The sequence below is a fragment of the Polypterus senegalus genome, chromosome 6, assembly GCF_016835505.1.
Source record: "Polypterus senegalus isolate Bchr_013 chromosome 6, ASM1683550v1, whole genome shotgun sequence".
Classification (NCBI taxonomy): domain Eukaryota; kingdom Metazoa; phylum Chordata; class Cladistia; order Polypteriformes; family Polypteridae; genus Polypterus; species Polypterus senegalus.
The window spans coordinates 113,890,413-113,906,758 of NC_053159.1; the positions used below are offsets into that span (position 1 = coordinate 113,890,413).

At 39.2% G+C, this 16,346-nt stretch overlaps 1 protein-coding gene across 1 annotated transcript in view; it reads left to right on the top strand.

Annotated features, from left to right (window-relative positions):
• LOC120531414 (E3 ubiquitin-protein ligase RNF43) overlaps positions 1-16,346 on the top strand; it is a 425,040-nt gene that overhangs the window by 398,053 nt on the left and 10,641 nt on the right. The window contains exons 3-5 of the mRNA XM_039756813.1: positions 14,350-14,424; positions 14,740-14,877; positions 15,511-15,612. Coding sequence (XP_039612747.1) covers positions 14,350-14,424; positions 14,740-14,877; positions 15,511-15,612 — 315 coding nt within the window. The remainder of the gene's footprint in view (positions 1-14,349; positions 14,425-14,739; positions 14,878-15,510; positions 15,613-16,346) is intronic.

Consider the following 16,346-nt stretch of genomic DNA (forward strand, 5'->3'; position numbering starts at 1 on the left):
AAGTAAAAAGAAAAGGAAACATTTTAATAATAACGTAACATGATTGACATTGTAATTGTTTTGTCATTGTTATGAGTGTCGCTGGCATATATATATATATATATATATATATATATATATATATATATACATACAGTGGTGTGAAAAACTATTTGCCCCCTTCCTGATTTCTTATTCTTTTGCATGTTTGTCATCAAACACATTTAACCATTAGTCAAATATAACACAAGTAAACACAAAATGCAGTTTTTAAATGATGGTTTTTATTATTTAGGGAGAAAACAAATCCAAACCTACATGGCCCTGTGTGAAAAAGTAATTGCCCCCTTGTTAAAAATAACCTAACTGTGGTGTATCACACCTGAGTTCAATTTCCGTAGCCACCCCAGGCCTGATTACTGCCACACCTGTTTCAATCAAGAAATCACTTAAATAGGAGCTGCCTGACACAGAGAAGTAGACCAAAAGCACCTCAAAAGCTAGACATCATGCCAAGATCCAAAGAAATTCAGGAACAGATGAGAACAGAAGTAATTTAGATCTATCAGTCTGGTAAAGGTTATAAAGCCATTTCTAAAGCTTTGGGACTCCAGCGAACCACAGTGAGAGCCATTATCCACAAATGGCAAAAACATGGAACAGTGGTGAACCTTCCCAGGAGTGGCCGGCCGACCAAAATTACTCCAAGAGCACAGAGACGACTCATCCGAGAGGTCACAAAAGACCCCAGGACAACGTCTAAAGAACTGCAGGCCTCACTTGCCTCAATTAAGGTCAGTGTTCACGACTCCACCATAAGAAAGAGACTGGGCAAAAACGGCCTGCATGGCAGATTTCCAAGACGCAAACCACTGTTAAGCAAAAAGAACATTAGGGCTCGTCTCAATTTTGCTAAGAAACATCTCAATGATTGCCAAGACTTTTGGGAAAATACCTTGTGGACTGATGAGACAAAAGTTGAACTTTTGGAAGGCAAATGTCCCGTTACATCTGGCGTAAAAGGAACACAGCATTTCAGAAAAAGAACATCATACCAACAGTAAAATATGGTGGTGGTAGTGTGATGGTCTGGGGTTGTTTTGCTGCTTCAGGACCTGGAAGGCTTGCTGTGATAGATGGGACCATGAATTCTACTGTCTACCAAAAAATCCTGAAGGAGAATGTCCGTACATCTGTTCGTCAACTCAAGCTGAAGCAATCTTGGGTGCTGCAACAGGACAATGACCCAAAACACACCAGCAAACCCACCTCTGAATGGCTGAAGAAAAACAAAATGAAGACTTTGGAGTGGCCTAGTCAAAGTCCTGACCTGAATCCAATTGAGATGCTATGGCATGACCTTAAAAAGGTGGTTCATGCTAGAAAACCCTCAAATAAAGCTGAATTACAACAATTCTGCAAAGATGAATGGGCCAAAATTCCTCCAGAGCGCTGTAAAAGACTCATTGCAAGTTATCGCAAACGCTTGATTGCAGTTATTGCTGCTAAGGGTGGCCCAACCAGTTATTAGGTTCAGGAGGCAATTACTTTTTCACACAGGGCTCATCAGTCCACAAGGTATTTTCCCAAAAGTCTTGGCAATCATTGAGATGTTTCTTAGCAAAATTGAGACGAGCCCTAATGTTCTTTTTGCTTAACAGTGGTTTGTGTCTTGGAAATCTGCCATGCAGGCCGTTTTTGCCCAGTCTCTTTCTTATTGTGGAGTCGTGAACACTGACCTTAATTGAGGCAAGTGAGGCCTGCAGTTCTTTAGATGTTGTCCTGGGGTCTTTTGTGACCTCTCGGATGAGTCGTCTCTGCACTCTTGGGGTAATTTTGGTCGGCCGGCCACTCCTGGGAAGGTTCACCACTGTTCCATGTTTTTGCCATTTGTGGATAATGGCTCTCACTGTGGTTCGCTGGAGTCCCAAAGCTTTAGAAATGGCTTTATAACCTTTACCAGACTGATAGATCTCAATTACTTCTGTTCTCATCTGTTCCTGAATTTCTTTGGATCTTGGCATGATGTCTAGCTTTTGAGGTGCTTTTGGTCTACTTCTGTGTGTCAGGCAGCTCCTATTTAAATGATTTCTTGATTGAAACAGGTGTGGCATTAATCAGGCCTGGGGGTGGCTATGGAAATTGAACTCAGGTGAGATACACCACAGTTAGGTTATTTTTTAACAAGGGGGCAATTACTTTTCACACAGGGCCATGTAGGTTTGGATTTTTTTTCTCCCTAAATAATAAAAACCATCATTTAAAAACTGCATTTTGTGTTTACTTGTGTTATATTTGACTAATGGTTAAATGTGTTTGATGATCAGAAACATTTTGTGTGACAAACATGCAAAAGAATAAGAAATCAGGAATGGGGCAAATAGTTTTTCACACCACTGTATATATTGTGGTCACGGGACGCCCAGGAGGGCTTGTGCCTCCTCCAGACCGCGAGGGGGCGTCCGTCCTGGTTATGTTGGGGGCCTCGGGTACAGGGCTTGGAAGCCCAGCCCTGTAGGGACCCGTGGCCACCGCCAGGCGGCGCCCCGGTGCCGGAACATCCCGTGTGGTCCCCGGCCGGGACTGGAGCCCCTCCGGAACGCCCAGGAGGACCAGAGGAGGGCTTGTGCCTCCTCCAGACCGCTAGGGGGCAATCGCCCAGGTTGTATTAGGGGCCACGGGTAGAGGGCTTGGAAGCCCAACCCTGTAGGGGCCTGTGGCCACCGCCAGGCGGCGCCCAGGTGCCTGAGGAACCCTGGAGCCCAGCACTTCCGCCACACCAGGAAGTGCTGGGGGGAAGAGAACAGGAGACACCCGGACGGCTTCCGGGTGCACAGCCGGCACTTCCGCCACACAGGGGTGTGTCCAAAGGAGAGTGCCGGGAAGCAGCTGGAGCCCATCCGGGTTCCCATTTAAGCGGCCGCCTCCCTCCAGTCATTAGTGGATGTAGGGTGGAAGAGGACAGAGCTGGAGAGAGGACGGGAGGCGGCCAAGAGAAAGGCACAGAGACTGTGAGGCCTGGACATTTGGGGGAACGGTGCTGGAGGCACTGGGAAGTGCACTGAGTTAAAATATTGTAAATATTGTAAATAAAAGTGTTTGTGGGTGAACTTACGATGTCCGTCTGCCTGTGTCCGGGTCCCAGTTCACAATATATACATATATATATATACATATATATATATATATATATATATATATATATATATATATATACACACACATATATATACACAGTGATCCCTCGCTATATCGCGCTTCGACTTTCGCAGCTTCACTCCATCGCGGATTTTAAATGTAAGCATATCTAGATATATATCACGGATTTTTCGCTGGTTCGCGGATTTCTGCGGACAATGGGTCTTTTAATTTAAAGTACATGCTTCCTCAGTTTGTTTGCCCAGTTGATTTCATACAAGGGACGCTATTGGCGGATGGCTTAGAAGCTACCCAATCAGAGCATGTATTACATATTAACTAAAATTCCTCAATGATATACGATGTGCTTCCCCGAACGGATTGTTTGCTTTTCTCGGTCTTTCTCTGACATTCTCTGTGCCTGACGGAGGGGGTGTGAGCAGAGGGGCTGTTTGCACAGAGGCTGTTTGTTTAGGAGATACGGAGGCTACTCTAAAAATGCTGAAAGATTACCTTCACGTTGCTCCCTTCTTTGTGGCTGCTTTATCGCAGTGCTCATACTTAAAAGCCCAACAGCACGTATTGATCTTTTGATTATTTGTTTTTCTGTCATGCTCTCTCTATCTCTCTGACATTCTCTGCTCCTGACGGTGCTTGTTTGAAGAGAAGATATGTTTGCATTCTTTTAATTGTGAGAAAGAACTGTCATCTCTGTCTTGTCATGGAGCACAGTTTAAACTTTTGACTAAAGGGTGTTATTTCATGTCTAGAGGGCTCTAATAATGTTAACAATGTGGGAGAGTTTATAAGGGCTTAAAATATATAAAAATAAACATACAAACATATGGTTTCTACTTCGCGGATTTTCACCTATCTCGGGGGGGGTCTGGAATGCAACCCCCGCGATTGAGGAGGGATTACTGTATATATAATTCACTAAGACCATGACAAGCAAGACGCATAATTGCGTTCCAGAACCCCCCGCGATCGAGGAGGGATTACTGTATATATATACACATAATCTACCACGAGGTCTGATACGCGTCCTTTTTACTGTGTTCTCACAGCCTGGATTGCCGCTGTCATAATCAGCTGGATTTGTGTTGAAGTGACATTCAGCATGTGTCAATCGATGTAAGCATACAACCGGCTTCATCAATAACTTCGCATCTAGCTTTTAAGAGTTGAAATATTCATAAACATCAAAGTGTCCACTACTCAAACCTGTGAATCTAAGATGTTTAAGAGGCATTGACGGTTCTCCAAAGGTGTGAAATATTTGCCTTTTTCGGAACACTTGAAAGCGACAACCAAATAATTCAGCGGCAGCCATCAACTCACATGCAGAACCATAGGTGAAGGACTTAAGCATTTCAGTCTTATAGTGCTCCTGTGTACTATAATTATCTCCTGTACCATCATCAGTCCATACTTTGAACCTCTCCCAGTCATCTAATACATAAGACACAATGTCCTTGCGGATATCAAAAGTGAGCCTGATATGTCCGTGCAATATGTAACACAGAGAATGGAAAAGGCAGGCATGGACACCACTCGGTAAGTGATAGTTCTTTGATTGATGGTGATTACGTCGATAGACATGTTAATAGGGGTACAGTTGGAAGAATAAAGGGAATGGGTACTTGATCAGTAAACAAAGTATAAAATATCTACACAATAACTATAACAATCATAACAGATGAACAATAAAACAGCACAGAACCCGTGGATTAAATAAAAAAATTGCCTCGTTGGAGAAGCAAGGAAAAAGGACTTTCTTATACACTGTGTGCACAATTATTAGGTAAGTGAGTATTTTGACCATATCATCATTTTTAATGCGTATATTCCAACTCCAAGCTGTATTAACTTGAATGCTTATTGGATTTAAGCACGTCAGGTGATGTGTATTTGTGTAATGAGGGAGGGTGTGACCTAAGGAGATCAACACCCTATATCAAGGTGTGCAGAATTATTAGGCAGCTAGTTTTCCTCAGGCAAAATGGGCCAAAAAAGAGATTTAACTGACTCTGAAAAGTCAAAAATTGTAAAAAGTCTTTCAGAGGGATGCAGCACTTTTGGAATTGCTAAGATATTGGTGTGTGATCACAGAACCATCAAACATTTTGTTGCAAATAGTCAACAGAGTCGCAAGAAACGTGTTGAGAACAAAAAACGCAAATTAGCTGCCAAAGATTTTAGAAGAATCAAACGTGAAGCTACCAGGAACCCATTATCCTCCAGTACTTTCATATTCCAGAGCTGCAACCTACCTGGAGTGCCCAGAAGTACAAGGTGTTCAGTGCTCAAAGACATGGCCAAGGTAAGGAGAGCTGAAACCCAACCACCACTGAACAAGAAACATAAGTTGAAACGTCAAAACTGGGCCAAGAAATATCTGAAGACAGATTTTTTCAAAGGTTTTATGGACCGATGAGATGAGAGTGACTCTTGATGGACCAGATGGATGGACCTGTGGATCAGTAATGGGCACAGAGCTCCACTCCAACGTGGAGGTGGGGTACTGGTATGAGCTGGTATTTTTAAAGATGAGCTAGTTGGACCTTTTGCATTGAAGATGAACTCAAAATCAACTCCCAAACCTACTGCCAGTTTTTCAAGACACTTTCTTCAAACAGTGATACAGGAAAAAGACCATGATTTTTATGCAGGCCAATGCTCCATCACTTGCATCGAAGTTCTCCACTGCGTGGCCAGCCAGTAAAGGCCTTAAAGATGAAGGAATAATGACATGGCCCCCCTTCCTCATCTGACCTAAACCCTATCGAGAACTTGTGGGCACTTCTTAAACGCTAGATTTACGGGGGAGAAAAACAATACACCTCTCTGAAGAGTGTCTGGGAGGCTGTAGTCACTGCTCCACAAAAAGCTGATCGTCAACAGATCAAGAAACTGACAGACTCCATGAATGGAAAGGCTTATGACTGTTATTGGAAAGAAGGGTGGCTATATTGGTCATTGATTGATTGATTTATTTTTTTTGAAATGTCAGAGATGTTTATTTGTAAATTTTGAGGTGTTTGTTTATTATTCTCACTATAAAAGATGAAAATAAACAAGTGAGATGGGAAAATTTTCATTTTTCCTTTAGTTGCATAATAAATCTGCACACTAATAGTTGCCTAATAATTGTGTGCACATATGTATTCCCCTGATGATGTTCACACTCACATTTCCGTTGTGAAACATTCAGGTTTCAGGTTTATTAACATTTTGGATTGACTGATAGCACTGTGTTTGTTCCATATTAAAATTAATCCTCAAAAATACAACTTGCCTAATAATTCTGCACTCCCTGTATGTTGTTCGTTTATAAAACAGTGCAGAAGCTGTGAGAAAGCTGCTTCACAAAAAAACTGCGGAGCGCCTAATATGGGCAGTCAGTCAGGCAAAGAAAGTGAATGAAATAAGCATAAACGTAATAAACGAACAAAACAACAGCTGAAAAGCCGCGGATTAAATAAAGGAAATGGGTACTTGAACAGTAAACTAAGTGTAAAATACGTACACAATAAGTATAACAATCGTAAAAAATGAACAATAAAACAGCGCAGAACCCGTGGATTAAATAAAAAGGTTGCCTCGTTGGCAAAGCAAGGAAAAAGGACTTTCTTATATGTCGTTCGTTTATAAAACAGTGCAGAAGCTGTGAGAAAGCTGCTTCCTTGTTGAAGCAATGAAACAACTGAAGACACCGCAGCGAAGAATGGCCTTATATGGGCAGGCAGTCAATTACGTGGGAGGCGTGCTGATTTCCACAGCAGCCGCACCTATGCATATGCTAAAACAGTGGAGAACCTATGAAAGCGCAATTTAGATCGAGTTGACATTTTGTCTGTGCACAGTTTTTGCCAAACACCACCCTGACCATCTCATCTTCGTCTGCATAAGCACAGTCCTTCACCAAATGAGGTGAATGGGAGGGGAGATGATGACGTGACTCCCCCACCCGCCTTAACTGTCAATCCCCCACAAACACAGTCTCTCGAAATTTGCATAAATACAGCCTTTCACCTGCAATTTTAACTTAGTTATAAAGTGATCAAAACTCTCGTTTATATCCTGCGTCCTCTCATTAAACTTGTATCCCGCATTACCTGTGGGCATGTGAAACGCCAGCGGCAGCCTGTCTATGAACTTAATTTAAACTTCAGGTTTACACCGTGCTTTGTTTCCGAATAGCAGCACTCATGAATATGGTTGTATATGTCAGTCGCTCACTTCTTATTGTTTCGCTGCCTTCTCAATTATATAATGCATGTTTTCTTCAGAGCATTTTGGAGCTCTTCCTGGTTTTCTACATAGTGCGTTGACAGTCAGTTCACGTGATCACGTGGGAGGCGGGATGATGTCACACGAAACTCCGCCCCCCACGGCTTTCGAGCTCAACTCCATTACAGCATATGCAGAAAAATAGCTTCCAGTTATGACCATTACGCGTAGAATTTCGAAATGAAACCTGCCCAACTTTTGTAAGGAAGCTGTAAGGAATGAGCCTGCCAAATTTCAGCCTTCTACCTACACGGGAACTTGGAGAATTAGTGATGAGTCAGTCAGTCAGTGAATCAGTCAGTCAGTCAGTGAGGGCTTTGCCTTTTATTAGTATAGATTAGCCAAATGCTGACATGAAGTGTATAATGTGTGAAGACTGAAGTCCAAACATCAAATAAACACTTTCACAAACGACACAGATATAACAAAATAAATGCGCTTTTTTCTAGAATTTAACCAAAGTAAAAGAAATTGGGATTGGGTACGACACACACACACGCACATACGTCTGCTTGGCTGGTGCAAAGGTAAGAACTGCTAAGAACTCTAAGAACTGCCAAGCTGAGAGGTTGCAAGTTTGATCCCAGGATCTTCATGCATTAACTGTTTTGAGTAGTGAGTGACTATTATTATTACTATTTTAGAATAAAAACATACATTTTATTTGAGTCAGTAACAGCCAGTGTAAATTTATGGTACTTGTACTTTTAAAGGTCATCTTTTTTTTTTTATTCAGTTTTTTTTCTCTCAGTCATGTTCACGCTTCCCCTGATCTGACACTGCTGTTTTCAAATAAAGATGTGCTATAACAGAGGTGAACTCAGATGAGGATGAGGGTTCTACATCAAGGAAAGAGGACAGAAGCTCCTCCCCACACGAAACAACCACTCACACATAAGAACAATGCAACTGCACCAGGCATAATGGCAAAAGATGGCATTGTTTGGATGCAGCAAGAGGTTGGGCATCATCCTGCCAGTTAATTTGCCACACACATGTCCTTCAACGACATGCAAGCAAATCACCCAAAAGGAATTCTGCTTGCATTCTCAGTACCATTGCCTTGCTTACGTACTGAAGTGACTTTTTAGCTGTAGGTGGAAGCTCCTGCCGCACTTTACGCAACTGTTGGCACGGTTCTGCCTTGTTCCAGAAATGGTCCCATAAGCTTCATGACCTTAGTCTTGGGAAGTCTTTCTCCCATGGGACAACTGGGATCTTTTTCTGAAAAAGGAGTAGCATTTCACATGTACTTTGTCAGCATGCCCATGTCAATCAAATACAGGAATTTCTGAAGTCTACTTGTAAATTTATGCTGTAGGAAGATATGTAAAGAAATCAAGGTAAATAGCATTCCATCTGGCTTTTATACAAGTAACATATAAATGTTTTTTATATAAAAACCATCACAAAAAATAATTACAAACAGGACTTTGCACGAAACCTTGGCGAGTTCTGTAGGCTCTGCTGTTTCTTTGAAGGACATGCATGTGGCATATTTACTGGCAGAATGATGCCCAACCTCTGCTGCATTCAAACGGTGCCATCTGTTGCCTTTACACCTGTTGCAGCTGCCTTGTTCTTATGTGTGAGTGGACATTTCTTTCGGGGAGGGCTTCTGTTCACTGTAAAACCCTCATCCTCACCTGAGCTCACCTCTGTTATAGCACATCTTTATTTGAAAACTAACAGTGTCCAATTTGGGGAGTGTGAACATGACCGAGAGAATGAAAGTGAATAATAAAACAAAATGCTAACTTTTACAAGTACCATAAATTTCAACCGGGTGTTACAGACTAAAATAAATGAAATTTATATTTTTATTCTTTAATAGTAAAATTATATAATTTATTGAAGACTGCAGAGAGCAGTAAGGTATTAATAAAAAATAAATAAAAAGAAACAATTTTCATAAATAACACAAAGAAAAAACAGGTGTCAAAACATATTCCCAAAATATTATTAATTATAGTAATACCATGCAGTTTTAATGTTTTGTGATATTGTAGATAATAAAGTTTTTTTAATTTTTAGTTAATAAAGTTTTTCCCATTTTAGAGTGAAACATGGATATCTGTAGTTACCCCCTCAGTATAGGTGTGAAAGTGGCTATATTAATAGCTTAAAGCATTCATTTTAAGAGACCATCAAATGTGTCTCACATTTCAGGATTTTAAAAAATAGTGTATGTTAAATTTAAAGAACCACAGTAGATGTCAGATTACTGCACAGTATAAAGAACACTCAAAATTCTGTAATATTTAAAATGTATAATTTATATTGGAGCACATTTTCCAAAGAAGAATATTTTTAAGAAATGTACATAGTGCTTTTGCAATATTTTCACAGCATTATTTTGGTTTCTATGGCTATTCTAACAATACATTGACAGCTTTGACTGGGCTGTTTGCACGGGCAGTTGCATGTGAGCATTTAGTCAGCCTTCATTCCTAAATAAATGGTTTATTTATTTATTTTGTGACTTGACTCTAGCCTTGGTTTTGTTGCCATCTGGTGAATGTAAATGGTAACAGTGTCAATGTAACAAATCTTAATCATCTTAAAAGTTCCGATTTAGGAAGAAACATACTGGTTAAATTGAATCTACTGCTATTTTTCATTAGAGTTCTATGACCATAATTTAATGTATGGTACATGATGGAAAATAAATGACTTGTTCCACTAGGAATCTTGCAGTTTTTAGACTTATAGCTAATGTATGCTCAGTAAATATTAATGATTGCTATTGAAATTTCAGAACTGGTGGGCATTTTATGAATTTTAATTATTTTATTTATTAATCTATTTTATGAAATGTACACAGAAGATCATAGTGACTCTTTAGTACAATGGCAACCATGGCAAATTTAGGAGCGTATGTTTGAATTTTCACATTTATTTCACTTAATTTAATTTGCACAGAATGGTGTACAGTTCCTCTGGTGTTCAGCAACCTATCAAAGTGAGTATTTTGTATTATTTCATATACCCTTATCCTTTAGTAAACAAGTCCCTCACTTTGGGCTTATGTAGGAACAGCATTTTTTAGATTGATAGAAACATATATATAAATAATCAGTTTTCAGGCTGCTTAATCAAGATCAGGTTACCAAGGAGCCAAACCCTATTACAGAAGGGCTGGATGTAAGGTAGGAAGCATCACTGAACAGACTCCTGGTCCACTTGCAGACCCCTTCATGAGCCCACCCACACTCGCTCACTCAAACCAGGCTAGTTATCCTAACCTGCACTTTTTGTGATGTGGTTGAAACACAGACTGAGTGTGGAATAGGAGTTAAATTCATTCTACTAGTGGTATGAAGAAACTGCAGTAGCCACTCTACCAACATTTTTCACAAAGTTATGAATAATGAATAGTACTTTTTTTTCTTACATGTTTTAAATAGCTGAAGTACTGTGCTGTTTTACAAGTAAATAAAAAAGAAATAAAAAGACCATGTATCGCATTGTAGAACTGTGACAGTGTTTATAGCATTACTGGCATTATCCTGTATTGTGTATCAACAGCTCATCCATCAATTTTTCATTTATTTTGTGAACGTGCAGTAAGTGCTCTGATTTTTAAGTATAGTCAGTCCAAGGAGCCGTTAACTAATTTTTCTTTGTAACATGCTGTTATCAAAGAGAATATGTTTATTTACAGAAAGACTAGATCCAAACATAGTACAGTATACAATACCTCAGATACAATGCCCTTTGATCTTGGCTTCCCATTCTGAGCTTTGAATTCTGAGATTGTCAAATTATTTTTTGACCTTGCAAACACACATTAGCAAATCTACTTTATATATATATATATATGTAGAAAATCCTAAGCCTAAAAGTGCAATGATTTTGTGCAACAATTTATGTGACTTTTATTGTCACGCTTTAAATTGGGCGTATTTTAAAACCTACATATATTTGTTTGGTATCATTCTTTTCAGGATTTATTGAACTTTAATGTGATGTTGTTAGATTTTCAGATTCTTGTTCTGTTTTTAAATTATAAATTAAAAAATATCAAGAACCCACGTCCCGCGAGGCAAGATTTTGTGCCAAAAGATTTAGCCATGCCTGGGGCCGGAAATAAAAGACAAAAAGTAGGACAGCTGCTGTACAGGCTATTAAATGTTCAAAGCACTACACGAGATGCAGATCACACGGCATGGCAGCAGCAGCAAGCCAGCAGCTGATTGAGCAAAGAGGAGGTAAAAAAAAATACTGTTTGTTTCCCTACTTATCACCGTTTAAGAGGTGGTTTTGAAGGAGCGACCGCGTCTCCTTGGGGTGCATTCAGCCCCCATCTTCACAATATGAGCGGCAGAGACACAAAGTGGTTTCCGCATAGTGCAGGCAAGTGGGGGTTGGTGAGCGAAGTGGGCGGGGGGAACCCCCTAGTATGTCTATAAATTCTGAAATTAGAGTGTGAGACATCAAAAACAGACTTCATGTTACCCTTAAAAGGCATAGTATACTGTCTTAATGTCCTGAGTAATGCTACCCTCATAACATCTCTTGGAACCAATTTGTAAATATGCTTCACATTGCTGAACTGCAGCAAAATCACAAGCATAGTAAAATACACAGTCTGAGGAGTGTATCTGCAGCTTCCTTTTTCTTGGCAAGTTGTAACTGAGTAGCTCACAAGTGATTGTGTGTCAGGAAACTGCAATTAGCTGGGCTTTAAATAGACTTATAATGCAGGTGGGTGCTGTGGAGCATTGTGGGATTTCTGTGTATTGTTGCAGAGTTGGTTTGAATTAGTGAAATTTTGGAACATGAATGCAGTAGCTGTTTGCCCTGCTTTTAGTGCTTGAATCAGTCAAGCATTCTGAGATCAGAATCAGAATACTTTTGAATTTTTAAGTACTGTATATTTTTGTATAACACTTATTATCAGCTGGTTGGATGATGACTGACTGACTATATCATAAATATAAATAGTACAAATAGCTAACAAACAGATATATGTAAAGCTAATCAGCAGCCCTAATTTAGGGTATGCTAAACTAAAGTCATTAGTCTGCATATTGGATTTAAAAACTGACACTGAAGGGGAGTCTCTTATATAAACATGTAGATTGTTGTGCAGCTTTGGGGCTCTGTAGCTAAGAGCTCAACCATACATTTATTTTGTTCAATATTTGTCTTCAGGCTTTAGTAGGTATGTATTTTATCAAAATTACATTGGCAGTGTTACACGGTACGCATTTGATATTTGGACCCTTTTTAGGTTATATCTATATTTATTCCCTGCATTAGTTCAAATAATGTGTTTTCAGCATCCATATTACTGCGCTTCAGACAAGGTCATCCACCTGAAGCCATGTATGTTTCAAGTCAGCCAGTACTATGATGGGAGACTAACTAGTAAAAGCTTGGATTGCTGCTGCAAGAAGTGTTGGTGAGGCCATCGGTGGCAGTTACTCGGTGGTGTGTGTGTGGATCCCAATGCCCCATGGAAGTGATGAGGACATTGTGCTGTAAATATGGAGCTGTCCCTTTGGATGAGACATAAGACCGAGGGCCTGACTCACTGTAGTCATAAAAGATTCCCGGGCATCTTTCGAAAACAGTAGAGTGCCCTCAATGTTTTCGATAAAGTGCCCACCACAGTCTGTTCGTTCAAGGCCCCAGTCATCCAGCTATTTGTCTCACCCCTTCACCACCCAATAGCCAATGTGTGGTGAGCGTACTGGCACAAAAAGTTTGTCATCACATCATCCACGTGGGTGCGACACATTTGTGGTGGTTCAAGTGGCTCCCCTCTGTCTATGTAAAGTGCTTTGAAGTAATGAGAAAAGCTCTACATAAATGTAATTAATAAGTATTATTTTTATTATTAATTCATTTTAGCTGCTCACATGTAGAGGTGCCAGTGACAAGTTTAATTCCACACATATAAGACTTTGCTCGTGGGAGAGCACATAGAATTAAAGTGTTTTTACTGTAAAGAGACAATTCATTGTCACCATTGCCACAAAGGAATTGAACAGGAGTTTCTGTACAGTGCCAAAGGAGGCTGCACATGTTCTTTTGTACTTACTTATCAGTTTGCGGGTTTCATTAAATTAACTGAAAATGTGAATCGTGATTCATTTCTATTCTAAAGTACCAAAATCTATTTTTTTTAAAGTTATCCTCAGTGCTTCACATTTTTTATGATTTCATGTAGAGTTTTGCAAAGCTATTTATTCAGTTTTATTTAGGCAGTAATTTATATTTTTTAAGATACATTTATTTAAATTTCAGTCCTTTAAAGTTAAAAAATTCAAAGCTACTTTTCAACAAACATAATCCTAGACCAACAGTTTAAATGTTTTTGTTGTAATATTTTAAAACTAGCACAGCAAAATATCTATTTAGTAAACTGGGCACAATGTTAAGTCCATCTGTTTCGTTCACATTGTGTGTTTAGGAAGGTCTGTTCCCCAGATATTCTAACCCTTGCATCCCTTTCTTTGTGCGTTTTGTTGCATTTGTTCATCAGACATTCTTGCCCTCTTGTGGACACTGGGCAAAATTATGTATGCTCAGCCATGCATACGTATAGAAAGATGTTTTGAGTGTATACATTTGTCCTTGTTTTACTTGTTTATTGAGAGAAGAATTAATACAGTAGAGTAATTTGATTTGTCTGTGCAACCTTTGACTTCCCCGCAGGGTATCACAGCCTGTCTTTGTGCGCTGTTAAGGTCCTTGATATCTGCGTTCACTCATAGTTTCTTTGTAGTGCAGTGAAAAGAGCAATTCTTATTAAGTGTGTGTCTGATGTACAAGATGTCTATCTCAGTACGTGGCCCAGTCTATACCTCAGCAGTCACCTTCACACTCTAATTGCAAACTCTTCAATTGTCTTCTGTCCTCTCTATCATTTAAAAACCCACAGTGCTTGATTTTTGTATTTCATTCCCTGTTTCTGCTTATTTCTTGTAGGCTCGGCTGGCATTGCACCGCGGGGCTCAGGCGGTCATTTTTGACATCACTGATGATGCAAGTGCAGCTGACCAGGTAACCACCATTTTAATAATCTGAAAATACTTTTAAAGCATCAGTCGTGGATTGAAATGGTGTGGGACAGTTCAGGTTCTCAGCCTTCCATAAATCCGTCTACAAAATCCTGCAAAAGCAGACTAGGGAAGCTGACCATTTGTGGTTATTACAGTCACTTACAGTTCTACTGTTCTGTTATCGATGGTGGTCTGGTAAAATTAATAATTTGTGTAATGTCAGACAACTGAAGACAAGCAGTCGACTGTATACTGATGTCTGTCTTTTTCTTTCTCCCTCTCTTTCCTTGCTATTCTGTACATTTTAACTTGGAAGCTTCGTGAGACTGATGACCTTTTACAGAAGCCAGTGGTACTGGTCCAAGCTAAGAATGCTGCCACCTTGATGGAGCTTGTTAACAACAACCAGGAAGCCATGGTGAAAATTGAGCCAAAGAAGGAGCCAGACAACTGGGTGGGTAACCAAAAACATAATACGTTAGCTGATCCTTTAGACATTAGCAGTCACTAATTTATGACAGCTTCTTGATTACGCAGTGTCAGCCTCACCAGTTACAGTACATCATACTCACCAGTTTTCGCCTTCTGCAATTTTCTGCAACTCTAACAAAAAGCTTATGCCAGAATGTTTTAAAGCATGGAGCAGTACTCAGTTTTCTCCTATGTTTTGTTGAAAGCTTCTCCTTGCTACAGAATAGTCTTCTCCATTATAACAAGAATCAAATGACATGACAGCTAGGAATGTGACAATTTTGTATTTCATTAAAAAGTGATGACAAAGGCTTAAATGCCACAAGAAGTAGATTTTTCAGTAACATCATGAGTGGAACTCAATGCAAAATGACTCATGTTACTCATGGAGAAACATTTGCTATGTTTCCAGTGAGAGCTGCTGAAGTGTTTGAATAAGAAAGATTCCTTTGTGAGGATATTAGCAGCACCCTTGCAGTGTTGGCCACTAGAGCTTTACTGCCACTCTGTTCCTCTTTCTGAAGTTTATTTTTTTAGAGTAGAAATCAGTGAGCTGAGAGCAATTGAAAGTTTTAACTTACTTATTCTCTTTGTTTTTTTTGTTTTTAATTTATAGGCACACAACGATGTTGTAATTCTGTTCACTGTAGTTTCAACTGTCTTGATTATCATTCTGGTCTTTGCCTGTCGTTTAAAGTGTAAAGCAAATCCAAATCAGGTAAGAATGACACTCATGGCAACCTTTTATAAACACAGACAAAAAAAGCAACACTGCCTGTCTTTTTGGTTTTTGTTATCAGTTGTATAATAGAATATACAGTATGTTGTTTTAACATTAGGCTTCTGGTTATATAGTTAATGTATGACTCCATACATACATGGAACTCTTTGAATTGGAGAATGCTGTCCATCACGGTTTACATAGTTTATTTTCAAAAACTGGAACAATACAATTATACTAACCAAACAGTTTACTTTGAATGAAATATAAAAAAGTTAAATAAATAAACTAATATAAGATTTAACTCCCATCTAAAAGAAAGATAAAGAGAAGAGAGATATAGGTAAAAAGGAAGTAAACCCATCTATCTGTTTTGGTTTGTTTTTTTTGTTTGAGAAATGAAAATGCAATTAAATATATTGTAAAGTCATTTGCAGGTCCAGCAGGCTTATTTTAAAATAATATTAACAAATTCTGGTCATGATTTTCAAATGTTTTGGACATATTCTTTAAGTGTGAATATGATTACTTTCTGATTTAAAATAATATGGAACTTAGCTTCCCACTGAGTTATAGAAGGTTGTTTGGACAGGTAAGTCTGCATGCTACTATTGTGATACAGGCTGTTACAGTGAAATTCACTTTATGTACTTTAATTCCATCCTGGATTACACCAAATTATCACCGTTAATGGATTAGTAGTGAGTGTAACACTGAGGCTTTTTGAGGTG